The 25,120-nt window shown below is 50.3% G+C and overlaps 7 protein-coding genes and 3 non-coding genes across 14 annotated transcripts in view; 4 read left to right on the forward strand and 6 right to left on the reverse strand.

The window, feature by feature from the left end:
• The window catches only part of LOC120948599 (opsin-2), a 60,154-nt gene extending 60,051 nt beyond the window's left edge, over positions 1-103 (reverse strand). Inside the window, exon 1 of the mRNA XM_040365126.2 lies at positions 17-103. The gene's annotated coding sequence lies outside the window, so the exon portion shown is untranslated. The remainder of the gene's footprint in view (positions 1-16) is intronic.
• Positions 104-120: 17 nt separating this feature from the next.
• LOC120948604 (SAC3 domain-containing protein 1) lies at positions 121-1,656 on the reverse strand. Its single transcript, XM_040365132.2, has 4 exons — positions 1,445-1,656; positions 1,187-1,372; positions 386-1,121; positions 121-230 (listed from the first exon to the last, which is right to left on the reverse strand). Exons 1-4 carry the CDS (start codon positions 1,501-1,503, stop codon positions 141-143), a joined length of 1,071 nt encoding a protein of 356 aa, XP_040221066.2. The 5' UTR covers positions 1,504-1,656; the 3' UTR covers positions 121-140.
• An 893-nt stretch (positions 1,657-2,549) lies between these two features.
• LOC120948668 (leucine-rich melanocyte differentiation-associated protein-like) lies at positions 2,550-12,792 on the forward strand. Of its 4 annotated transcripts, none has more exons than XM_049607643.1 (5): positions 2,550-2,975; positions 4,275-4,373; positions 4,458-4,601; positions 4,669-8,059; positions 11,123-11,316. In XM_049607643.1, exons 1-4 carry the CDS (start codon positions 2,950-2,952, stop codon positions 5,291-5,293), a joined length of 894 nt encoding a protein of 297 aa, XP_049463600.1. In that variant the 5' UTR covers positions 2,550-2,949; the 3' UTR covers positions 5,294-8,059; positions 11,123-11,316. The 4 variants fall into 4 exon arrangements, with proteins under 4 accessions (XP_049463600.1, XP_040221203.2, XP_040221204.2 ...); XM_040365269.2 differs by having other exon boundaries at positions 4,669-7,058; XM_040365270.2 differs by lacking the exon at positions 2,550-2,975 and adding an exon at positions 3,801-3,967.
• On the reverse strand, positions 9,875-9,946 carry Trnae-cuc (transfer RNA glutamic acid (anticodon CUC)). Its single transcript has one exon. It is a non-coding gene; the product is annotated as a tRNA-Glu (tRNA).
• Positions 12,793-13,168: 376 nt separating the features above from the next.
• Trnae-uuc (transfer RNA glutamic acid (anticodon UUC)) lies at positions 13,169-13,240 on the forward strand. Its single transcript has one exon. It is a non-coding gene; the product is annotated as a tRNA-Glu (tRNA).
• A 128-nt stretch (positions 13,241-13,368) lies between these two features.
• Positions 13,369-20,215, reverse strand: LOC120949671 (muscle M-line assembly protein unc-89). The gene is made up of 3 exons (XM_040367091.2): positions 19,611-20,215; positions 17,524-19,242; positions 13,369-16,322 (listed from the first exon to the last, which is right to left on the reverse strand). Exons 1-3 carry the CDS (start codon positions 19,690-19,692, stop codon positions 14,335-14,337), a joined length of 3,789 nt encoding a protein of 1,262 aa, XP_040223025.2. The 5' UTR covers positions 19,693-20,215; the 3' UTR covers positions 13,369-14,334.
• A 232-nt stretch (positions 20,216-20,447) lies between these two features.
• On the reverse strand, positions 20,448-21,167 carry LOC120949672 (protein G12-like). The gene has a single exon (XM_040367092.2). It carries the CDS (start codon positions 21,106-21,108, stop codon positions 20,509-20,511), a length of 600 nt encoding a protein of 199 aa, XP_040223026.2. The 5' UTR covers positions 21,109-21,167; the 3' UTR covers positions 20,448-20,508.
• A 683-nt stretch (positions 21,168-21,850) lies between these two features.
• Trnal-aag (transfer RNA leucine (anticodon AAG)) lies at positions 21,851-21,932 on the reverse strand. Its single transcript has one exon. It is a non-coding gene; the product is annotated as a tRNA-Leu (tRNA).
• Positions 21,933-22,633: 701 nt separating this feature from the next.
• On the forward strand, positions 22,634-23,470 carry LOC120952739 (protein G12-like). The gene is made up of 2 exons (XM_040372211.2): positions 22,634-22,739; positions 22,820-23,470. The coding sequence occupies exons 1-2, from the start codon at positions 22,737-22,739 to the stop codon at positions 23,414-23,416; spliced, it is 600 nt and encodes a 199-aa protein (XP_040228145.2). The 5' UTR covers positions 22,634-22,736; the 3' UTR covers positions 23,417-23,470.
• Positions 23,471-23,942: 472 nt separating this feature from the next.
• The window catches only part of LOC120948117 (titin), a 158,474-nt gene continuing 157,296 nt past the window's right edge, over positions 23,943-25,120 (forward strand). Inside the window, exon 1 of one of the 2 annotated variants that reach the window (XM_049607064.1) lies at positions 23,943-24,198. The gene's annotated coding sequence lies outside the window, so the exon portion shown is untranslated. The remainder of the gene's footprint in view (positions 24,199-25,120) is intronic. The other variant, XM_049607065.1, reaches the window with a different exon arrangement.

Here is a 25,120-nt window from a genome sequence, read left to right on the forward strand (position 1 = left end):
TTAACATATTGCCTACCTTTTAACGTTGGTCATCGGACCGCAAGTTAGCAATGGATTAGTGTTTGATTTGCTCTCTTTTTTATTGTTAAATATCACACACGAGATCGGTGTACGTCGATGCTGCCCCTCCACTGCACTGATCATCCATAGAACCCGCCCAGTAACATCCTTGAAATGTTTCGGCAACGATCTAACGCATCCTCGATTCGGGGCACTTTGCGTGGTTGAAGCTAGAAGGAAAAAATGCGAACGAACGAACGGATACACGGTACTGATCGCTATCTCGCAACCGACTATCGGCTTGGGCCCGTCTCCGCGACGAGCATCAACAAACGGAGACAAACTCGATTGATTGGATGAATGGGTATGGTGATTAAAAACTTACCGCGCATCGCTGACCATCGAACTGAGCCTTCTCGAATTTCACCGCCCAGCTACGGTTGCCGTCCCCGGCGTCCGTCCCGTCCGTACGTGCCACCAGCTGAAGGTTATAGTGACGACAATCGTCCGCCAGGCACGTGCGCTCGCGACCCTCGTAACCGAGTACGCTTTCCAGCCATTCGAGCGGTACCGTTTGCACGCGGCTCTGGTACGCAATCGAGAACTGCTGCAGCATCCGGCGCCGGAACTGGGGCAGCTGCAGGGAGGCGACGGCCGCCTCTAGCGGACTAAAGCGGAGCAGGTTTCGTATCGCCGCGCAATAGTTCCCCCGGTGGCACTCTAGCTGCGTGGTAACGTGAAGCCGCAGCTCCGGTTCCGAGGCACCGTATCGTGCCAGTGCCGATTGTGTCGCTTCCGGGCTGCCGATATTGAACGAAAGGTACAGTCGTTCCATTTCGAACCGATTTAAATCGTCTCCGTCGAGTTCTTCGTAGCAGCGGATCACTTTCTTTAAACACTCCTGCAGGTGTTGGGCACAGATTTTCGGATCGAACTCCGCGATCGGTGCTTCACAAAGCCGGTAGGCGCTGTAGCAGAGGAAGCGTACAATCGGCTCAAGGATGGGGAGCACTTCACCGACGGACAGGTTCTGTATGACCATCTCCTGCCGGATTGCTCGCATACGATCGAAAATGAATTCATAGCGTTGATGGAACGGGCGCCGTGGGTCGGGAAGCACACTGAAATGGAAAGACAAAAAAGGATAAATATTGAGCAAGATGTTACGGGCCGTTGCTGTACAAACATTGTTAGGAGATAGTGGACCGTTCCCAGCAGCATTCTTGGAGTGCGTATTTCCCACGGCTTTGGTTGTCGTCGGTCGGCAGCCGACCGGGTAAACTCTTTCACCATCCGACTGCGATCCGGCACACCCGCGGCACCGGCGTCGGGATCGGTTTCGAAGAAGTGTACCATCCGTTCGCGGATCCGTCTGGGAAAGACAAGAAAATTGCATTATAATACTGAAAATTGCAATAAGACAGTAGCAGAGGTTCGGACTAACAAATCAATCTCCGCTTTTGGGCACATCTCGTCGCACGTTCCTCGGATGAATTCGTTCATTGTTTGGAGTAGTAACTGGTAACGGTTGGATAAAATTATCTGATTAACACACAACTAGCCCTTCAACAAACATAAAGACACTTAAATCAAAAGAAATCTTCTAATTTCTAATTAATTTGCACAGTCGGCTAGTCGCGAACAGATTTGTTTGTAAACAAACGATTCCCTCGCACGAGCCGTCAAAAGCGAAAAAATGACAGCTACGCCGGGCTGCGTTTATGGGGTACAGTTCACTACTGCAAATGCGATTGGAACATGCACAGTGGTCGCTCCAAACAGGTTGGTTTGGACATGAAAGGTAGAATTTGAATATTATTTCATCCGTTAAAAACCGTCGAGACTGTTTTAAGAACAGAAAATTGTTTCGATTGCCAAATATTATTAAATAGTAATCCATAGTCAAATAAAAATTGCTGATTTCTTTGGATATTAGCAAGCTTCTGTTTTTAGTAGCTTCGTTTCATTACCATTCGAGCTTGAGATCTTAACTAAGTGGTTAAGTATTAACTAACTGTGCCTTTTTGTTCATCTTCTTATCAGCCTCAAAGTAAGAACTTTACTCCCAACCCAACGTCCGATTAGTCGCTAGCTGCAATGCGTTCCGAATCAATTGCTCATGACTGATTGGCACTTACACAATCACACCGATTCTAATACGCTCCGTGGTGTGGGCCTCAAAGTGAATACGATTAACACAATCCACCCTGCCCTGGGTGCTACCGGGCAAACTGGAATGGAGTTTTTAAACTATGGCCTTGACGGGTACAAAATAAACACGCTCCCGTTTCGGGAGTGGATCGCAAAACCGCAGCCAACAGAGCACTGCTAAGGATTCCGTGGCTGCGGTTTATTAAAAGAAACAAATGCTCAGAAAACGTGGTCCAAATTAATAAACTTGCTGCTAGGCTGTGTCCCGCGTGGGAATCGATGTGCTGTGCCGCTCCTTCGGGAGCTCTCTGGGAAAGTAGGAAATTGTTGGTCCACTCTCACGGACACACACACATACAGAGTGTAGTTCTTTCTGTATGCAAAGATTGTACCACTGTACCAAGGAGCCCTCGGCACGGTCTGCGTCACTTGGTCTGTGGCAGCAACGCAAGCAAGTGTGTGGTAGCACGCGACAGGAAGCGCGCGCTTATCGCGGCTAAAACTACTCGGACTAAAAAGGGCACACAATCGGCCACAACGGATTCGATTCGTTGCAGGTTTTAAGCATTCGCTGTGCTGTGTTTAGTGTTGTGTTTCGTTATGCTGCTGCACCCAGCACGATCTTGGGAAACAATCGTTTGAATGTATTTCTAAACTAATCTAACGACAGCGTGCGTTTTCTGTAGATCGTGAATAGCAACGGTGAACAACAAGCAGAGGCATCTTTAAGTGAAACGATCACAATTGTGCAGAATTCTGACAAATTGTCCCAGAACATCGTCCTTATCAGTATCAATTATGCAAACCATCGGCTACAATGAGCGGTAAGTGAGCGTCCCAGAACCGCAGGAGAGGACCGTCATTTTGTGAAAGTGCGTAATAGCAAAAGGGGAATGGTGGATGGGTGCCATGTTTAGAGAGCCACAGCGCACAATGTATCAATCGAACGCATAATTCAATCGGCACACTTTACACTTCCGTAATCTGCCAAGATGACCTCGCAGGGGGGAAATTAATTACTGCAACGATGAGTGTAGGAAAAGGGAAGAGTAGCTGCGAGAATTCAAAGGTCCATCGATTGCGCAGCATCAACAGAGATTAGCACACAGTAGTGGCGGTATAGTTGGATGATCAGTGTTCGTTGGGAGAAGATCAAGTACCGAATTCACATCACGTTCCTCTTTGCATCATCTAAACGAGCTGCCGGAACACGACGCTATCGTATACTCAGCGATGATAAGCCCGGCAGAAAACCCGTGAGAGAAAGTGGCACAGTCACCGCCGGTGTCTTATCACACCGTCATCGTTTGATGATCGTCACGTTGCGTAGCGTTCTGTCCGAGGGCGCTGAAGCGTTCCATCCCTAATCGAATGCGTTTCAGATTTTGCGCCACCGAATGTGTGGCCTCTTATTTCAAGTACTTTCACATGTGCCTCTTTGGCCCTCTTACCGACAATTGCAACCACTCGATGGATGCAACAATCCCAGGCTTAACCACAATCTAAGCCCACGGGTAATGATGGGGCAGGGCAGTGTGCGTGTGTGTGTGTGGTGACGAAGTAGGACGTTATCTTCATCAAGAGAGGATCAGTTTTCTCGTTTTTTTTTATGGCTTGTGTTTTGTGACATCTCTTTAGGGCCTCACAGAGAGCGAGAGAATGCCTTGAAAAGCGTGCTGCATGGTGTAGTTCTTCAGTCGCATTGAAGCAGCGAACCGAGACCGAGACTCTGCGGCTGAAGTTTTAAGAGAAAGTGTGTCGGATTGGTGGACAAAATAGCAAAGAAAAGGGCCATTAGAAGACTCGAAACAATGATGTAAATAGAAACAAGCACACGCATCATCATTACTCATCCAAAAGCGCAGTGATCGTTGTCCCGATCCTTCATCTCTCAACCTCTTTTGTGTTGATTCGATTGTGTCCTATTTGACTAACCTCGTTCTCTCGCTCGCTCGCTTGTCTAATGGCGCATTGAACCGTCAAATTTCGTGCAGTACACGAATGTTCTGTTATCAGAAAACAAATTGTCCCGGCTACTTCCATTCGTTGCATCCCGTTCCGTCCCATTGCACGGACTGATAGAATGAAGAATACATTCCGTTTGTTTGGGTTTCTGATTCCAGATTTTTCGTCGACAATTACTCCACCATGGACGAGGACGATGAGCTGTATCTGAGCTACGACTGGTCATCGGACGCGATGTCGATTAAAAGTGCCGGAAGGTGAGTTTTTGTGGAAAAAACAGGGAAGGAAGGAAGTTAAATAGGTCTTATAAAATTGTTTGTTCGCATCTCTGTCTCTCCCAGTGACTCAAGCAAATCGGATGACATTGACCAGAACGGCGAGCGGCTCTCGTTGGCTTACGAACGATTGTCACAGATCCCGCGCAAAATCGCCGAGAAGTTCTCCCGCACGACGACGATCCTCGATTTGAGCTACAATGAAATCAAGTAAGAAGGAGACTAACGTTGAGGATCTTTACCACTGCAACTCATTTGTCCTTGTGTCCTCCTGCAGAGACCTCTCCTTCCTGACACACTTCCGGCAGCTGAACACACTCATCCTGGACAAGAACGTACAGCCGGACGAGCGAACGCTACCGACCCTTCCCAACCTGGAGCTGCTCTGGCTCAACCACTGTGATATCATTAACCTGCAGAACTGGATCTATCGCATCCGCGAATGCTGCCCCTCGCTCAAGTACCTATCGCTGATGGGTAACCCGGGTGCGACCTCCTCCTTCAACGGCAACTCCACGCTCGAACACAACGACTACCGGCTGTTCGTGATCAGTATTCTACCGCAGTTGCGCTACCTGGATGACGCAGAAGTGACTGCCGCCCAGCGTACGCAGGCGAAAAGCTTCAAGCACAGCTACAACCTTAACCAGGGACCGTACAACATCTTCGAGACGGTAGGGCGTCGTCAGCAGCCGGTACTGCTGCCAAGTGGGGTCGATGCTCTAACCACAACACCACCGGTAACAGCAACAGCAACGGTTAAGACAACGCCAACGACGACCTCGACGGTAACATCAACCTCTAAGCAGTCACCAGCAGCTTCAACGAAGGTGTCCAGCACAGCGCAGAAGAAACCCCGAAAGCGTCGCAACGGTGCCACACAGTCACAGGGAAATTCGTAATTACCTTCCCTACACGAGGCACGGAAGGTGGCTAGAGTTGCAAGGTGTGCTTCCATTTATTTTTTATAATAAACAATTGACCTCAAAGCATTATACGAATGCTTTGTGCACGATTACAGCAAAAACATAAACAACGCCAAACTGTTCGCATTATTAGGAAGATTGTTTTGAGAACGATCACGTAGCGTGACCCCTTGTGGTTGGGCTAGATAGGGCTCTAGTCTAGCTGCCCCTGCTTGGAGCTGGAGCTGTGTCTGTGTGTGTTAGAGAGCGTTTTGTGGTCACCGGTCAATGTCCCGTGGCGGGGAGCAGTTGGGAGCTCTGGCTAAGAAAGTTCTTGATTGTAAATGACGTCAATCGGCTGTTGCTGATTGTGCTTTGAGTTTGTGTGCAGCAGTCGTCGCTCATCTGGCATCTGATATTTCATCGCACTGGTCACCTTGGTGGTGTAATCGAATCCACGCTCTGCTCGAAGTGGCCCCGTGTCCCGCGAAGGGAACATCCCGAAGTGCCCTGGCCTCATCGATCCACAGGTGAGATTGAAGGGGGGTTTTGGTCACGTGCTGGGTGAGAGTACGGCGCAGTTAGCCGGAGGTTCGGGGAAGTTCCAGGGAAGTTGCTATTTTTAACAAGAAAGGGCACATGATGTGCATACGCCATGCACGTCGGGTGCATCCATTCGGGTGCTCACTACTACCGTTGGCATTGAAAGCCGACGCAACCCGAACTGGTCCCATTATGCAAGACGCGTGTGCTCACGTGTGGCCCTGATGTACGCGTGTACTTGGTGGACGACTCATCGGTAGCGCAGCAGGAAGGGTAGATTTTACCGATTGATACCGGTTTTGCAATTGTCACACCGTGGAGTGCTGATTTTGCTAGATTGTGGAGTAACAATAGACCACGAACCCGGAGGAAGCGAACGGGTACAAACCCACAGGGGGAATTAGCACGATCGAAAACCATGTTGTCATCTTCTCTCTACCTCCAAGAGTGTGCCTTTAATTCGCGCCTGACTGCTAACTGAGAGTGGACAGACAACCAGTCCAAAACGAATCCTCGGAAGTGACTGTTTGCCTAAAATTATCATTAATTTTTGAGCGACTAATAATAAAAAAAACCATCTAATCAATACAACTGTGCTGTTGATACCAAATAAGCGCTCGTGTAGTATATGATCGGACATTTATGTCCACCACTGTCCTCAGCCGATTGCTGTAAAATTCCACTCAACCCGTTGTACAGTGTTGCCAACATTTGAATTACAAAGTGGTCAAGCAACGCGCCTGTATCGGGTCGTCTGTCTGACCATATATCCCAATAGATACATCGATCCGGCGTGATAACCGTGATCTACCCGCATGCCAAATCCGCGATCCGTGCAGTGCGCGATCATGTGCTTTGCCCTTCGCGTACCAGATGCGCGCGAGAGCGTGTGCCCTTCATGTGCAACTGCGATTCGCGACCAGGGGGCCTTTTGTGTGTACCCGAATCGATCGATCGATCAATACCGCGATCACTACCCATCTAATGGTAGTGCTGGTGGTGGTGGTGTTGGTGGTAGAGCCGCACGAGGTTGTGTTTGTTTTGCGTTAGACGGAGCGCGCAAAAACACGCACACAAGCGCACAAGTGACACCACACCATGCTCGAGTCGGGGCCGAGCCAGTCAGTCGAAACGCAATCGAGAAGAAACAAGGCAAGCATTTCGGTTTGTGAGGCCGTTGCGGTCGTCCACGCGTGCTCCCGAGGTGGCGTAACCTGAGGTGATTTGAGATTCAAAATTTTACAGTTGTGCTGCTGCTGTGTGTATGCGTGTGTGTCACCCTAAGGGAAAGGGAAAAAGGAGAAGGGGTCAAAGGTGCGGTTTGGCATTTGCTAATCGATTTTTAAACTACCGGTGACCCGTGATGAAAGTAATAGCAGACCAAGACCTGTGGTGTGGTGTGCCGTTGTGACCTATTGAAATCCATCCAGTGCAAGTGCAAGTGCGTGTCTGCAAATGCAAATTTACAGTGAGAGGCGCCTGTTGTTTTTTGTGTTCTACAACCAACGCCACAGTAACGCGGTAAAAGGCGCACGAGGCTTGACAGCGTGACCGCAGCAGCAGCAGTGTCGTTTGTGTTGTGCCAGCTCGTGCAAAAACAAGAAAAGCCTTTCGGTGGGGTTGTTGAGTGGCGGAGGGTTAGGGGGTTTTGGGGGAGAGCGGAAACCGGTTTTTTCAGCCACCCCGGAGACAGCCCTTTCGAGCCCTTTTCTGGCAGTAGTGTCGACTCCCCCCAGCTCGTACGGGGATCCAGTGTGTCAATCTCGGGCAGACGTACCGCAGCCATTAGGAAGCGAAAACAAACTAAAAACCACTCACAAAAAAAGACGCAACAAACAAACAAAACGAATCAAACACGCACACACAAACTGTCTCGAGTGCGCTCTCGTTGTCTTTCTCTCTCCCTCCCTTCCAACACGCAACAGACGACCGGAGTGCGTGACGTAAGCGCGAACCCGTGTGTGCGCGCCAACCCGTTCGCGAGCAACCGCGCCCGGTCGCGCAAAACTGTGCGACGCGTCGTTCGTTGCGGCTGTGTCTTTTCGCTAGTGCGATATCCAGGTGTGTGTGGTTGTTTTTCCTATACCTCATTCATAAAACATCGGCCGAATTGCGTGGCTAGAGACGAACGCCAGTGTGTAGTGTTGTTGCGATCGAATGATCTAATGGTGAAGCAAGCTGGAGAAGATCAACTTCCTCTCTGTGGCGCACAGATCGAATGTAAGTAACACACAGTGTTGACGTGTTGACGTGCTGGGGAATAGCGATCTAGTTCACTATGGACAGCACAGGTGTCGGTCCACGTAGGCTTTACCTTTGGCGGATTAGCGTTGGCAACGAGCTTGAGCTGTGTGACACAAATGCGCGTTAGAATGCGGATACTCCAGTGTTTGCGCTGGAGTGACCTTCAGCTACTTAAGTGATAAAACTAGTTCCACACAACCACATACACACACACATCCGAATGTGGTCTGAGGCAATTAAACGGATCCTACTGCTAGCTCCATACACGGCGGGAGGGGTTGCGATATAACCCCCTTATCACATCTCACCCCAGCTGTCTGGTCTTTGTGTGTGTGTGTGTGTGTGTGTGTGTGTGTGTGTGTGTGTGTGTGTGTGTGTGTGGATGTTTATGTAAGAGAGGTGTTTGAGTATGTGCATACATACATCTTTTATCAACCCCCCACACTCGCACGCGTTTGCAATTCGTAATTACACACAAATCGTCTCCCGCGCCATTGGTTCGCGCATAGCGCACCACGCTCGGCCGTCATTCGCGCGGAGGTTGTGTGAGTGATCTCGTTGACCACTGGACCGGCCAGGGGGGGTGTTAAATAAACAGCTGCCCGCGGATGAGATACGGTCGCGTATAAATCACATGCCTCCATCCACCATCCTGCCCGCCGTTGGATGCTTTCTTCCGTGCTCGCAGCGTCACGCATCTTTGTTAGAGCGCAAAGGGGTTGATCGCCGTTGATCGCACGTGGTAAAGGGTGTTTTGGAAATCTGCCACTCGCTGGCAATGCCATGAGTTGTTTGCTGGACAACGAAGTTGGGTTTGAAACAAAGTCACCCTTTTCTGGCTACTGGTTGCTTACCTCAGCAGCTACCGGCCCCTCTCGATCTGGGTCAGTGATGGCGCAGCGCACCGCTTAATGCTAATCGGAAGCAGCCACGATCGGTTGAGCGCCGGCCGGACCACGACCACCCGAAGGGCACGCGGGTGCAAACGTGCCCGCGTACGGCCATCGAACCAATTGAGCTCAATTACGCCGAGCGAAGCGAATTTCCAGCATGCTGACCTGGCCACTGGACGGAACCGGACTGGTGGTTCTACCGGTGGGGTGTAGCGACGCGTTCAATGACTTCACTTGACCCGGGGGTCGGGTGATTTCATGCCGGTTTCGAATTTTCGAACACGGTAGAGCCCTCTACACGTGGTCAATAATCCAATGGATAAGCCGTCCGGGTTGGTTAACCCTGACCTGGTACAAGCAGGAAAGCGTTTATCGTACACGACACGACCCTCTAAGGCAGCCCCACAAAAGAAAGCAAACCCCTTTCTAAACCGTCAAGAAGAAGCACAACGTATCATGTTTCTTTCTTCAAAACCTTAATAACAAGCCTTTTTAGCTTCTGTGTGTGTATTGGTTTGCTCTATCTCACTCACAAAAAAACGACACAATCAAGCAAGCCCTCCCCGTTGTTATCAATATGGACGCGATGCGATAAGTCGTGACAATGAAAATGGCAATAATTGCACCTCGGTGCATTCTTCTATCGATACGATGTGTATGTATGAGAGTGTATGTGTGTGTGTGTGCCTGGGCGGGTAGAAAATAACGTAATCCACTTGAAAGCGTTGCTATTTGTGGCACATTTATTGTTTGTTTCTAAGCGACCTCCCCGATCGCAAATGGAAACAGTTTCTCACAAAGATCTGTTTGTGAGTGAAGAGAGACCACCACCACACAAAAGTGCATTGTTTGATATTTCATCCAACAAAAAAGGGATACAGAGACCTTAATAATCACTTTCCCGTACCGGGAATCGAACCCGGGCCTTCCGGGTGAGAGCCGGATATCCTAACCACTAGACAATACGGGAGATGCATCTATTGATCAACTGCATTAGATCACATTTGCTCTTCATTAGATTGTACTGTATTGCTATTATTTGCAACAAAAACTACTCGAAAATACCTTTTCAAACGCTTCAAACACATCACAAAATGAAATTCCACTGTTAGAAAAACACACACACACCTCCCTACCTCCCTAAGCGCCAATAATATCCCGCCTTCTCTATATTTAGCTCACACTCGATAACGATAACTACCAAAACCTGTCCGACTTGTTCCGTCGATCTTTGACATGACATGAGAAAGAAGAAGAAGAACTTCATCCCCCCATCATAGGGTGGGTGTGTGTGTACGAGGGCAGATTCGGGGGAGAGTCATCAATTGCGTCTTTTCAGCAGTGTGTTTTACTGCGCAGTGTATTAATGCGCCAATGCCTTGGAGGAGACTGTTGCGGCATACGCTGCAAAACACTTTCTACGCATAACAAGTCTACGGGGCGCCGGGCATACCGGAAGCACACATACAAAAAGCGTTATTTGTTCAGCTGTCTATCGCTTTGGACCGATAGCAAAATAGAGAGGGTTTGCTGTATATCGCCTATTCTCCCCTTCCAGAGGAAGAAAGCATAGCTTTTGCAGCATCAACACATAATTAAAATGTAATAAAATAGCTGCCAAGTGTGCACACGCAGTGCTTGAGTTACAGTCTCCGGCAGCAGACTCATCAATCAAACCAGTTGAGGGGGAAGCTTGGGAGCAAGGACTCCATTTTCAAGACCCACCTCTTCTCAAGTGTTTGTTTACAGCTCAGTTTTCATTTTCCAGTAGCATGCAGCAGAATTTGAGACAGACAGAGGGACATAAAACAGAAGCCTTCCCCCGAACAGCGGCCGTTGGGTTCCATGGTGAACTGCTTACGAACTCGCATAAGAAACTCGCGCGATAAACAACAGACAGCATTGACATGCATTTTCGGGTTAAAAGCAAACAACTCTCACTGGGGCTGGCTGGGGGAGGGCAAAATACCTTTTGCTAAAAAAAACCGGCAATTCACGGTGGGGGGGCTCAAAAATAGATAAAACCAACTGTGTTGTGTATGTACTAAAGGAGAGAACGAGGAAGAGGGAGGGAGAGAGCGAGTACGGCGCATATTAATGTATACTTTCTTTCTTTTGCAATGTCATTTTTCCCTTCCCTTTCCAGACACTCTACCGGACCACCGTACCCGCTGTAGCTGAAAGTCGTTTCATACGTCCTGGACCCCGGCGAGGACACAAGTGACCTCGCTCGACCTAACAAAAAAAAAATCAAACTTCTCGTGCCACACGCTTCACTATCGCCACTATCAGCAAATTGCAATTTATGTTGTCGAAAATCTAGCCCCCCCCCCCCCCCCCTTTCAACACGGATTTTAGATTTATCGGTCAAAATAGACGGTTACCACCCCTTAGTACGAACTCACCCCTCAAGTGGCAGGAAATCCACGAATCACAATTCCAACGGACAGACACTCGTTTGAAGTGATTTGACGTGCGCGCGGTGGGTGTGTGAGAGTGGGTTTTTTGTTCACGTAAAACCGCGTGCAAAGGTCGAACACCCCCATTTGTAGGGGTAGAATCCGCTCGGCCGCCGCGGGACCACCGTCATTAGTCTGGAATCGTCGGAATCGATAACATCGCACTCGTGCTATCGCGCTTGTTTCAGCGAGTTTGTGCGCGTAGGCGAGCTTCTAACGCGTCGCAGAGAGATCTAAACGGTTACACTGGACACCATGACTATTTCAGGTAAGCAGTCAGAACGATCTACAACCGATACAATCTGTGAGCTCAAAACTAACGCAAAACTGTTCCTTGCAGCAATCCCACCCCCAGAACCCGTCTGGTGTTTGGACCGGCGGGACTCGGGCCATCTGTTCTGGCGCCGGGAGTCCTCCAAGGTGAAGTTCCGGTACGATGTGGAGGTGCTCGAGTTCACCAAAGACCCGTACGAGGATCAGCTGCTCATCACGGACAGTGAGCTTAGCAGGGCGAAACAGCAACAGCAGCAGGCCGGTGCCGTCTCCAACATGATCGTCGTTTGTGTGACGTGTGTCGCGGCCATTGCCGTTACGGTAGTGCTGCCCTGGTTCCTCATCGGATCGGCTTGAGCATTGGTCTTGAAAATTCCCACCCCCCCCACACACACCCACTATGTCATTGAGCGCAGTGGGGGACAGTGTGTATGTGAGTGAAGAGTGTTGTGAAAAAGCATGTGAATCGCTTGGAAGGAGGTTCCCTCTCAACCCAAGCACACCGCAATTGTGATAGCTGTCCCTAGCAGAAAGAGTGAGAAAGTGGTGTGAAACAAAACGGAGTCTACGAAAGTGTTAGGGACATTTTTTCTCCAAAACAATTTTTACAAACGCTAGCCCGTAAGATAGATAGAGCTGTCCAACACGTACTAACCGAGCAAAATCCCGCCTCAACATGGTGTAATAATAAGGTCCAGTTGAATTGTGTAAATAGAAGCTCTGATTCACGCTGATACTGATAAGGTAAAGAAGGGTTGTGATAAAATGGCAACCCAGCTTTAGCGCGCTACGATACGATACGCACCGAATTACTAGAGAAGCAAATGTAATGTATTAAAGCTTAGTTAAATGTGATGTTTGCGCACGCAGCAGCAGGCGTAGAAGAAGCAAACCACACACACAAACTACAAACCAATAGGGAGAGAGAGCGAGCGCCAGCGCGCAATTGTTCTTAGTGAGTTACAAAAGTTGCACCTGGTTAGTGGTTAAGTGCGATTTGTGCTTTTTTTTTAACACGCAGATGGTGTCAGGGAAAGGCAATTACATTTTACAACGAACAATAAAGGTTGTATTACAAACATAATTACAATTTGTTGTTCTTTTCTGGTTATATGAAATAAAACAAAAAAAAAATTAATTCAACGCTCTCTCACTCGCTCTGGGTCGATAGGAACGTTAGAAAGCTTTCGTAAAAGCTTTATTCAAAAGCATTGGAAAGCTTTCAATGTTTCCTTGTGTGCATTGCCTACATTTAGGCGTAAACTTTTGTTAGTGAAAGGAAACTGTGCAGAGCCACGGAAGCAAGCACAGCTCGGTGAAGGGGTGCAGGGGTGCATTTATGTGCATTTTTAATAAATGCGCTTCTGTAGGTCCTGCGCAATACATATTTGATGGTGAAATGTGTTTTGATGCGTACAGAAACGTATTGTGTTTGAAACGTAGCAGCCCTCACTCACACATCCCATATGGTCTAGTGGCTAGGATATCTGGCTTTCACCCAGAAGGCCCGGGTTCGATTCCCGGTATGGGAAGGATTCTTTTTCGTTTTTTGACTCTGGTTTCAGCTTATAACGAATACAATTGACACATTTCTGCATGCCATTGTGGCGGTGTGATTAATCACTGTGTTGTGTTTCAGTAAAACCACAATCAATCTGCGTTCGGTGTGAATGTGGGTACACTTTAAACGTTTTATTTTTCACGATTCGCTTTTTGCAAGAAAAAAAAACATATATACATACACATTTATGCTGTGGTGTAAAAAAAACACGGTACACAAATACAAATACGGTAACCATAGCGGTCGAGCTAAGATCGCGATGAGGATGAGACGCTGATGATAATGGCGGCGGCTCTCTACAGCCCCACCCAACAAATGGCGATTTAGTGTGACAAAGTAAGATAAAACACAAGCAACGGCAATGCCGTGGTGCCGCCTGCGTACAATGAAAGCGAGCCAATGTGCAAATATATGTGCAGCAACAATTGGTGGTCGAGAGGTAACAAAAATAATCGTATCGAGTGTGTGTTTCTGTGTGTGCAGTATACATACAAACGTTACATACGACGCAGCATCGCCACATTAAAGTGATCTGGTTGCATCCGGGAATAACACGATTCTTGTCAGCCTGTTTCCTCCCTGTTTCCTTTCCTTCCCTTGATGCACTCGTAATTAACGTCGTGTGAGAGTTCGTGCGGGAGTGTGCATCACAAGTAGAATAACGTCGTTTTAATGTGTCGTGGTGGTATATTAATTTAAGCGTTTTTTTTTTTTTGGTTTCTGTGTGGCGAGGTTATAATAACTTCGACCGAGAGATTCCTTATCCGCCGTCCGCGAGAGTTTCGTGCATTAACGTGCAGCTGAGAAAGTGCTAGTGCACGAGTAAGTAGAGTAAATGTATGTGAACACCGAAGAGTGCTGAACGCGAACACGGTGCGGAACACGGAACCGGCATCGGCTACGATATCTTGGCTGGTTCCCAAAAGCTGTGGCTGACTACGGAACAACGACAATATTTAGAAATAAAATCCCCTTTTGCCCCTCAATCTACATCCTTCTTCAATGCGGGGCAATGCAAAACAATGTCTTTATAGAGAGATGTGTGGTCCCTGATCAGATTGTTGCTCAGCTAGTGAGCGGGACTTCCTTTCGCCTCATCCAGGCCGGCAGTTTGTCCTTTACCGCTTCCCGGATGTGCCGGTACATGATCAGCAGGATGACGGGAATAGCTAGCTTGGGATTTTTGAACAGATACAACCAGCAAGCGATCACAAACAGTGCCACATCCGTCAGGTAGGAGATGGTCGGCTTCAGCTCGGTCGCGTCCGGTACGACCGGTGGCATCGGCTCCGGTTCGATCGGTGTTTCCGGCACAGGTTTGGAGCGTGCTGGAGGTTCCGGCGTAGGTTGTTTGTTTGAGATGACGCGTGCAGTAGGCGGAACAGCAGTAACTGGAGGTGGTTCTACTGCTACTGGAGCCACTTTCGGAGCTACTGCGGTGTTACCTTGCATACCCGCCGTCCTAGCAGCAGAATTCGATCGTGATCGGTTCCGTACGCCCGAACCAGCTCGCCCTGTGCCGCGCTTTTTGTCCAACGGGCGACTAATGCGTCCGTCGGGTTCGTCGTCTCTAGCTTGTACCGGACTGCCGATTCTATCCCCCACAACAGACGGTGGCCTGGAAGCTGTCTCACTCTCGATCGAAGCGGACCGTTGCCTCAAGATCTTGCTTTCCCGGGCCGGTTTAGTGCCACGCTGCACAACGATCGGATGATCCGAGGCAAGCGAAGGTGATCGAGATGTACGACCCCGCATCAGATAGGGATCCTCTACGGACAGTGGTGATCGTGAGCCTGCTCGCGAAGAGTTGCGCGAGTACTCACGCTCATTCAACCGACGCACCTCGTCCGGACTCATGTACAGCGGGAGTTTGCGTGGCTTTTTAGAGCTTTCAATCTGCTGCACCATATCGCTGTAGAAGTCGGCCACAGCACGTGACTCCTCGATGGAGTTCTGGCGCGATTCGAGACGCCGTTGGCGGGATGCTTCCGACACGATCGCACGCTCGATTTCTTGTCCCTTCGGAGGTTGCTTCTCGGACAGGGGCATTTGTTGCTCCGGAGGTTCTTCCTTCTTCGTTGGAGGAGTTGGCACTTTGACGGGGGATTTCTCCCGCTCGGGAGTCGGTTGCTTTGGAGGTTGTGGGGGACTGAGCTGTAGATTACTGCTCGATTGCTTGCTGACGACAGGTTGTTCGCCCTTTGACAATACCTCCGTCGATGGACGTTTGAGGATGGGTTTTGGCACAAAGTTAGGATCGGGCAGCGGCATCGGCTTGGTGAGCACTTCGATCGCTTGGCTCGGATCGGGATTGCGGTAAGGAGAGCGCATACGTTCACCACCCGGATGGTACGGTTCTTCGTCCGTTTCGTCGTCATCCATGAAGCCACGACGCTTGGGCAGGATGAGTACCTGCTGTTCGAGTAGCTTCTGTTGCTGCTCGCGCCTCTTCAACTCCTCGATCATGGAGTTCATCGAGGAGGAGACGGACTCTTCGCCCTCCGAGTAGCCGATCGGGAGGGAGGTGAAGGATTCTAGCTGCTGTTGCTGCTCCTGCTCCACACCGTGCGACGGTTCTTCGACGATCGTTTCCTCGGCCAGTGTGGAATGTGAAAGCTGTTGCTGCTGCTGAGACGGTGGCACGATCGGCTGGTCCTGCTCGAAGCTGGACTGCTTCACGATCGAGTCCTTATCGCCGGACAGACGTTTGCGCAGACTGCTTCGTCGATCGGCCAGTCGATTGCTGACGGTTGTGGTCGTGACCGGAGCGCCTGTTTTGTCGTCCTGTGAAGGTTCCTGTGCCGATGCTGCTGCCTGTCGACGACGGACGGCCTGTTCCTGTTCGGCTTCTTTGCGCTGATTCTCCGATTCTTCATAGGCGACGGCCTGATAGAAACGTGCCATTGCTCGTTCGTAGAGCAGTTCCGTCGAGCTTACGCCAACACGCATCGTCGGTGCAGGAGGTGGTTCCACGTTAAGCTCCGGTGCGGAGAGTGATAGGGGCGGTGGAGGTGCCACCAGCTCATCCAGCTCAAAGTCGAAGGTAGAATTACCTGCCAAAAAAGCAACAACATTAGATTCTGATACGATTCTGAGAAACGACACACATTGTGTTAAATATGGTTAATCAAGTGCGTGAAGAGTGTGCTGCAAACTGACTCATTGGAGTAAGAAGATTAGATTGCGGACTAAATGGAACTCTCTATTGTATTGCGTGATCTAAGGACTCAATCTAACAGACAGTTGTGAATTCATTCCGTCAGGAGGCGCGAAACACTCGCGAAAGACAATGGATGGATCCATGCAGCGTGCTCCGTTCGAGATATGTAGTGCTACCACCTAGCAGTATTCTGAAGACTCCTTGACGATCAACAGGAACTCCAGGAGGCTTCCCAGAGCGTGATCCAACACCTTGCTTAGCAAGCAGACGTTCGAGGAAGAATCTGTCCTTCTGAAACTTCCACCGATACCAAGGCGATTGCAGCGGGATGGCAAGACGGTCTAATCCATCGGGTTTGCTGCTTGCTGTAACAAATAGATGTACTGTATACTACAACCAGGCAACTTGGAAAGCACTTGACACACTTGGGGATGTACGGGTGTACAGGGCATGACAATAACAAGACACAAAAAAACGGTGACATAAAAATTACCAAAAAACAATCCGATTTGGTGTCTACGTTGATGGGCTTTTCATGGAAATAACTTCGATTCAATAAAGGAAATACAGTCTCCAAATTCGACACCTAAAATCCGACTGCCATTGTTTGGTGGCATTTTTCCCACATTTACAACAATCAAATTAACATCGCTTGCAGCAGTGACAAAATGAGTGGTGTTTTGTAAGTTTCGCTGTAGAATGGGCAATAAATATTAACTGTATTTCGCACCAACATAAGTCATTGGGCGGTTCGGTCTAACACCAAACGAAACCGAAAACTGTTGCTATTGTTTTCATTTTCGTCTAATGCGGCCGCCAAACAGTGCGCGTGAGAGATTTGGTACGGTGTTTGAAGTGTTTGAAGGTTGTCCGTTGCTGTCATTTTGTACGATCACTCACAACGAGCAACCTGTTCCGATCTGTTTGATCATGACGCTTAACGCTTTCAAAAGGGAATTCAAAACAAGATATCTATTGTAACGTAATAAACATTCCAGCTCGATCGTTTCTTTGATTCGATCGCGATAGGCTGCCAAAACACAAACTCTCAAAAACCAATAAACAACCGTTTGCCCCAGTGAGTTCTCACTTACGTGTCGATTTCTTCGCTTCTTGCTCGTTGTACAGGACCAACATAAACTCGGAGCTGTTGTGGATGGCTGCCTTCGAGCTGGGCTGCTGCTGGCTGGACTCATTTTCCGAGCCCGATCCCATCTGATCCGAACTGTTCCCGGTGGACGAAAGCTCGCGATCGGACATCTTCAGTGGGCTCGGCTCTTTGGAGAACTTTTGCATCGCTTTGAGGGAAGATGGCGCCATTCCGCGCACATTACTGACAGGACCGATCGATTCCGACTCCGACTCGGGCTCTGCTAGTGGAGCTGGTTCTGTGACGACGAGGGCTGGCACTGGGGCGACGGTATTTGTGTAGCCCTGCCCAATGCTACGATCCAGTGGCGTTCCGTAGGACATCTCGCGCATTACGTCCACTCGTCCGTACGGTTCGGGCGTGAACGCTTTCTTGGGCAGTGACTCGCGCATTGGTGATTGGGACAGATCACGTCGTTTGCGGGGTAGAGTGGAGGGTTGCTGTGCTTGCATTTTGGATGCATCTGTAATACCTCGCTTTGGATCGGGCACAAATAGGACCTCCGATTCTTCACTCGGATCACTCACTCCGTATGGATTTTCAGCCTTCACGCGGAACCGATACTGGGAGCCTTCGATAAGATCGCTCAGCGTCGCAGTTAGCTGACGGACAGTGGCCGCTTTTAGCCACACATCCCACCCGACTCGGTTGTATTCCACGATGTAGTTGCCGATCTTGCATCCACCATCATCGTCCGGTGCGGACCAGCTAAGTGTGGCTGTCTTGCCGTACGAGATCGCCACCGTCACGCGCCCTGGTGGCTCCGGACGTGCTGTGACCGTCACCAAGAAGGATGCATTGTCCTCACCAAGCTTATTCAGCGCACGGATGTGATACTCGCCCCGATCCGCTCGATTAGTGCTGACGATCTTGAGCGTCGAGTTCTTGTCCGTCGTGACGATCTCGTGCCGACCATCGTTCGTCAGCGGTTCACCGTTGTGTGCCCACTCAACTGCTGGCGGTGGCCGTCCAGCCAGGCCCACCTTCATGCGCACCACCTCCTCCGCCTCGATGATCAACCCGTCCTCGTACTGGCGCGGAAGTCGTATCTTCGGATAGGCGTCGATCGTCAGATGGCAGCGCGTCACCGTATGTCCTGCCCGGTTCGTCGCCGCACACTTGATCTCACCCTCATCCGTCAGTGCGGTCTGATGGATCACGAGCACACTAACATCCGCCTCGGTGATGATACGCGCCCGCCGACTGCTGTAGATCTCGAACCCATCCTTAAACCAGCTGATCTGTGGTGCAGGTGTCCCTGCCACATGCACCCGAAACTCGACCTTCTCGTTCTCCACGGCAGTCGCATCGAACAGTTCGTGCACAAAGCGTGGCGCTGAGATGGCATTCCTTTGCAGTGTCACCGTGAGTGGGTCCGAGAGTTCACTGCTCTCCGATCGTCCGACAATGTTTTCGGCCATGATGCGGAACTGATAGCGCCAGCCGGGCTCTAGGCCGCTCAGCGACAGCTCCGTCTGCTGGACGAGCGACGGACAGGCACGAACCCAGTGCGGTGAGCCGGTTCTTCGCTGTTCCACCACGTACCCGAGTATCGGCGAGCCTCCATCAGTGGTCGGACGGCTCCAGCGGATCGTTACCACATCCGGTGCGGAGGACGGTGAGCCTGGCACGAGGGCCGGTTTACCCGGTGGGCCAGGTGGTTCTAGAAGGAGACACAAAACAAGAAAAGGGTTATTAAATGTACGAAAGCACGATTTTGCAAAGAAGAGAGAAAGAGAGAGAAGGAGAAAGAGCGAGAATTGAGGCAAATTATTTGAATTACACGTTCTGGTCGGGTCAATGGTACACACGGAGCAGAGAGCGTGAGATAGAAGACACAGACAGATGAGTCGGTTGTAACGGCGGCGGCGTATCTGGTTGCTCGAAGAACAGGGCCCGGGCTAAAAATAGACGGGCCCAAACTGTGAAAATCCAAACCCGCGTCAGGTTCGGTTATATGTTCGAGGCAGAGCTTCTATCAAGCGAACAGAGGGGGACAATCTCTCACCAATAGATAAGACGACAACCTACCTGCGGATTTCCAGTGTACGGCTTTCTTCGGTTTGCCCGCGGTACTGCCATGCTTAATTGCTATGCTGTGCTGATTGCCCATAGTGAGAGCTACCAATACCAAACACACACACACACTTTTTCGGGGGAGGTTGTTTTGGGGGGATGGTGAAGAGAAATGATCTCACAAAGCGGCCACTAACACGCACACAAACGATCCTCGGGCGTGATCGATTGATGATATTTGCATTGATTTTAGTGAAGCTGCGTATCGAGAGGAGCACTTGTTGAGGGTCGTAGGGATTTTCACACGTTTAGGGCCAAAACTGTGTGCTCGATATCAAAATCGGAAGAGGGTTATCGAATTTTCACTTTGTTCGCAAGAGCGTCAGAACATGCAGGTCGGACACATTTTCGTTCGTCGCTGTCTCGTACGCAACCGTGACGGAGGGGTTGCGCTCCCTATCACACACGCACACACACGCACACACACACGCACACGAAGGTGGAGTTGATCGCGGATCCACGCTCGATACCGCCGGAGCGCAAGCTGGTCGTAAACTGCGCCCGAGAACGAGGTTCGTTCTCGATCGTGCCCGACCAAAAGTGATTCAGTTGGCAGAGTGCGAAGAGGGAAAGAGGGGGGATTTGGGGGGACTCTAAATATACGCTGCGCCCTAGGAATGCGCCACGGATTCTGCGCATCTGTCAATATGAGCCGAGAACGACCACCTTCGCTTCGACCAGGCAACGACGACGACGACGGCCAGTTGTCAAAACGATTGGTTTGTTTACATACGGGAATTGGTCCAAGAGGCGGGCACATTGAAGACAAAAGATTGAAACCAAACCAAACTGTTTTGTATCAAATTAACATTCCTTTTATTTCATCCAAGCAGTTGTCCGTGGTACGTAAGCCTTAGTTCCAGCCGAAGAAGTTGCGGAAGCGGGTGATGATCTGGTCAACATCGACGCCGAAAGCGCGCAGCTGGGCGGAGAAACGGGTGACATCCGGGTGCTCAATGACGCGGGTGAAGCCAGCGCGACGGGCCTGGGTCATGCGGTACAGCTCACCGAACTCGCTGGTCGGGTCGGCGATGAAGGTGCGGGCCAGAGCCTCGGCGCCCTCCAGGTTGGTGGCGGCACGGATCTCGTCCATCATCGCGTTCCAGGAGCGGGAAGCCGGCGAGCGAGCGTTGACCGAGCGGGTGATCGGGGTCAGACCGAGCATGGCGGCGATGCCGTTCAGGTAGTCGCGGATGCTCACGCCACGGACCTCGGTCCAGGCGCTGATCTCCTGCAGCTCCGGGGTGCCGATCAGCACACGCCAGGCCGCATCGGTCTCCTCCGACTGCAGGAAGCTCCAGATCTCGCCGACCTGGGCGTCGGTCTGCACGTAGCGCTCGTAGATCGTGCGCACCTCATCCATGTTCAGGAAGGGCAGCAGCTGATCGACCTCAGCGCGCAGGTTCTGCCCGAAGGCAGCACCGAACAGGGCCAGCAGGATGATGAACTTCATTGTCGCGTACAGTCTCAGGTAGCACTCGGGTGGTCAACTGAATCTGGTTCACTGCAGGACGCCGGCCGGCTTATATAGTACCTTTCGGACGGTGGTCGATAAGCGGGACGACAAGATTGCAGCGGTTGATAAGGTTCGATATCACAGGGTGCTTTTTTGTGGCACAAACATCGTAGATGCTGCAGCTGGAACGGATGGATGGCGGAGGAAAGGTGTAGGCCAGCTGCGGAGCCCATCAATCATATCGTGTGCGCTATCGGTGGGGAGCGTTGGCAACTCCTAGCTATTACCGCAGCAAGATTGCAGCTTTGACGACATCTTCGGGGAGGTCTTTAATCGGTTCGTGGAATAATCCTTTTGGGGTTATTAGATTACTCAAATAGCATCCACGTCAAGCCGGCGAGTGCACCGGTAAAGTCCAAGGTCAGCTGGGACATGTGAACTGATACTTGGTGCCAAAATGAATGTTTAGTATTAGGTGCCAGGCTTTAGAAAAAACTTCAGAAATCGATGTTTTAAAAACATATTTTAATGCTTCAAATATTTCCATTCGTATTAAACGACTTTCAGAAGAACTTACCAGATCATGATCAGGATGTCAAAATATTATCAAAATGTAGTCAATTTCTATGGGAAAGGCATAGTAAGCTAGCGACCAAAACACGTTTGTTTTACATGCCTACAAACACACACGTCAATGTATTTTTTTTCTATGCCAGCCAACTACAATAAAAATATCTGTTGGCAGCGGTGGGATTCGAACCCACGCCACCGAAGTGACTGGTGCCTTAAACCAGCGCCTTAGACCGCTCGGCCACGCTACCGTTGTGGCGGAGGAGCAGGTAAAGTGCGTCCGGGTTGCTTGCAATTAAAGGGAATATATAATTAGATAGTTGACCGATAGAACTCGACGCTTTTGCCAATGATCACAACAGTTTTGAATTCATTGTCCACATTCTCCGAGAGTTACTAATGCATGATGCATCTATACTCTGTTAACACCTTTTCATTGACTGCTTGGATGTCATAACTGTCAAATGCTGGGATAGATTTACTTGCGTTGTGTCGCTTATTTTGTTTCCAACAATTTACTAGATATTCAAGATCATCCGTTCCAAATATCGATCGATTGTTTAAACCAGTTATTTAATGTGCTAGTTACATTATTTAAGAGTTACTTTAAACCTCCTATTACCCTCGATCTATTGCTTCATAACTTCATCTCCAATTGCCTTTCAATACCAAGCAAACAACACGAGAATCGTCAGCACTGAAGCCACAGCAAAAGGTGCTGCAGACAAGCAATCATCCAGAATCGAATGGATTTTTCTTGTTTTATTGCCCGATTGCAGTTTGTACGACTTTTTGTTTTATTTTTGGCCACTAACCGAGCCCTCCCGCTGTTGTCGGTTATCGTGAACAAGATGTTATCGCGAGTTTTGTTGCAATACGGTAGCGTTCCCTGTACGCCCCGTTCTTCGCTTATCACGCGAGCGTCACTTTGGCTGGCAACGAGATTCGCTCGGACAGCTGGTTTTGGGTATAAAAGGGTCGATTGACTGCTCCTAGAGTCACCTTTCTATTGCGCTTGCATTCAGAGTAGTCCTTCGACTCAACCGTCTATCAAAATGGTAAGCACAGGAGCAGTAAAAAGAGGATCGATTCAAGGATTCTTCAAGCTAACCGCCACTCCACATGATCTTGTTTGCAGAAATTCCTCATCCTGCTGGCCCTGTTCGGTGCTGCCTTCGGGCAGAACCTGCGCGCTGAGGTCGATCAGCTGCTGCCCTTCCTGAACATGGATGAGGTGCGCACGATCTACGAGCGCTACGTGCAGACCGACGCCCAGGTCGGCGAGATCTGGAGCTTCCTGCAGTCGGAGGAGACCGATGCGGCCTGGCGTGTGCTGATCGCCACCCCGGAGCTGCAGGAGATCAGCGCCTGGACCGAAGTCCGTGGCGTGAGCATCCGCGACTACCTGAACGGCATCGCCGCCATGCTCGGTCTGACCCCGATCACCCGCTCGGTCAACGCTCGCTCGCCGGCTTCCCGCTCCTGGAACGCGATGATGGACGAGATCCGTGCCGCCACCAACCTGGAGGGCGCCGAGGCTCTGGCCCGCACCTTCATCGCCAACCCTGCCAGCGAGTTCGGTGAGCTGTACCGCATGACCCAGGCCCGTCGCGCTGGCTTCACCCGCGTCATTGAGCACCCGGATGTCACTCGTTTCTCCGCCCAGCTGCGCGCTTTCGGCGTCGATGTCGACCAGATCATCACCCGCTTCCGCAACTTCTTCGGCTGGAACTAAAGTGTCGTCCTGTTAAATAAACGCAAAATTGTTATGTGATCAAACCCCCTAAAACTGGAAAGGTGTGTCGTTCATTCGTACTCCGATATTATCCTGCACCTTGCGCCGGAAATTGGCGGAGGCGCCAGGTTGTATCCAGGAAAACCGTTAACGTCCTTGAGGGCAGGTGCGGCGCACGATCGTGACCAACGTAGCATTACATTCCCATTCTCTTGTGCCATCTGCTGGACATCCTTGCTGTCCGCAAGGTCGTGCCTTCGTTCGCTTATGCTACAACATATCAAAGTACAAAGCGCAAACTGGCTGCACCAAGAACAGGTTTTGGGAGAAATTAGGCTCAGCTTAAGGGTGTGCTAGGCACTCACGGCTCTGAGAGCAGCTCCACGACACAGTGGCTCTCACAAGGGAAAGCGATCGTACTGGCACTGGCAGTGCAAGCGAGACCACTAGCCGTCGCAGCTGTGGTGGGGAGCCTTTCAGCTGGAGATCGAGCGACCCTTCGCTTGCGCATGCAGTGTGCCGCTCAAAACAAAAGCTCGGCAACAGTGATCTCCGACGGTCGCGTGACGCGGTGTGTCTCGTGATGATCGCGGTTTCTTGACTCTCGATCGCACGCACGCAATGTGTATGTGTGTCGATGAGTGTGTGTGTGTTTGCATAGCCAAATTGAGCGTCAAACTCGAGGACTTGTACCTCCAACTCTCGGTGCGCCAGTTCAACTTTGATCCAAGAGGAATTCCTTTGCGCTTTAGGGAGTGCCCCGTGTGCGACTGTGGCATACTGTAAGTGATCGATGCGTGTCAACTGTGCTGATCTTGTGTGTCTGTGTGTGTGTGTGTGTAGTGTGTGATCTGATCCGCAGAAAAAAAGACCGGGTGTGTCTTAGATTGCTCCACTTCAGAATCGGTTGCAGTTTGATCCCTTCTCCAACCCCCCCATTCAGTGTTGGCATTGCCGTTTGTCGCGCTTTTAGCTTCGCTTAATGGTTTTGCATTCCCGACGCTTGATCGTAAAATGAGATCGCAGAACGGGGAGACAGGAAGTGGGGTGTGTTTGCAGTGACAGGCGTGGCTAATTTGATAAACCGGTTGCGGAGGAAAGAGTGCCGGAGCCTTATCGTGGTGCGCGGGGCCCGATCATTGACCGTTAGGTCGTCGTCATCGTCACCATCGTCGTCGATCCACAACACCACACCACTACCCCAACCTCAACGCCTTGAATCAGGAATGCAAATTCGATCTCGTTAGAGTTCGAGCCCGGGACTGTGTCTGTGTGTGTGTGTGTGTTTGAGGTCACGCAGCTGGGGTTGGCGATGCAGGAAACCGAACGCAAACTTTCTACAATTAATGGGTTCGAGAGAGCTGAGGGCGAGAATGAGGGCGAGTTCTGCTAATCCCCAAAAGGGGAAGAAGGTGAGGTAGTGCAACTGCTGGTAAAGCAAAAAAAGAGCAAGAAAGAAGCGTCGTAAGAAGCTTTGGAAGGGAATTGGTTATGATTTAGCATAAAATTATCTTCCCGTCGGCCGTGAGATGGCGTGTAGACGGTGCAGACACGATTTTCCCATCGATCATCTCTCCCTTTGGAGTGGAGTTTGGTGGTGGTTGAGATGGATTGAATTTTCGCATAATTCGCTAAAACGTCTGATTTCCTGTGGCCTGTGGTGTGTGTGTTACCCGATCGTTTGAGGAAACCCTTCAAAGCACA

The sequence above is a fragment of the Anopheles coluzzii genome, chromosome 2 (genome assembly GCF_943734685.1).
Source record: "Anopheles coluzzii chromosome 2, AcolN3, whole genome shotgun sequence".
Taxonomy (NCBI): Eukaryota; Metazoa; Arthropoda; class Insecta; order Diptera; family Culicidae; genus Anopheles; species Anopheles coluzzii.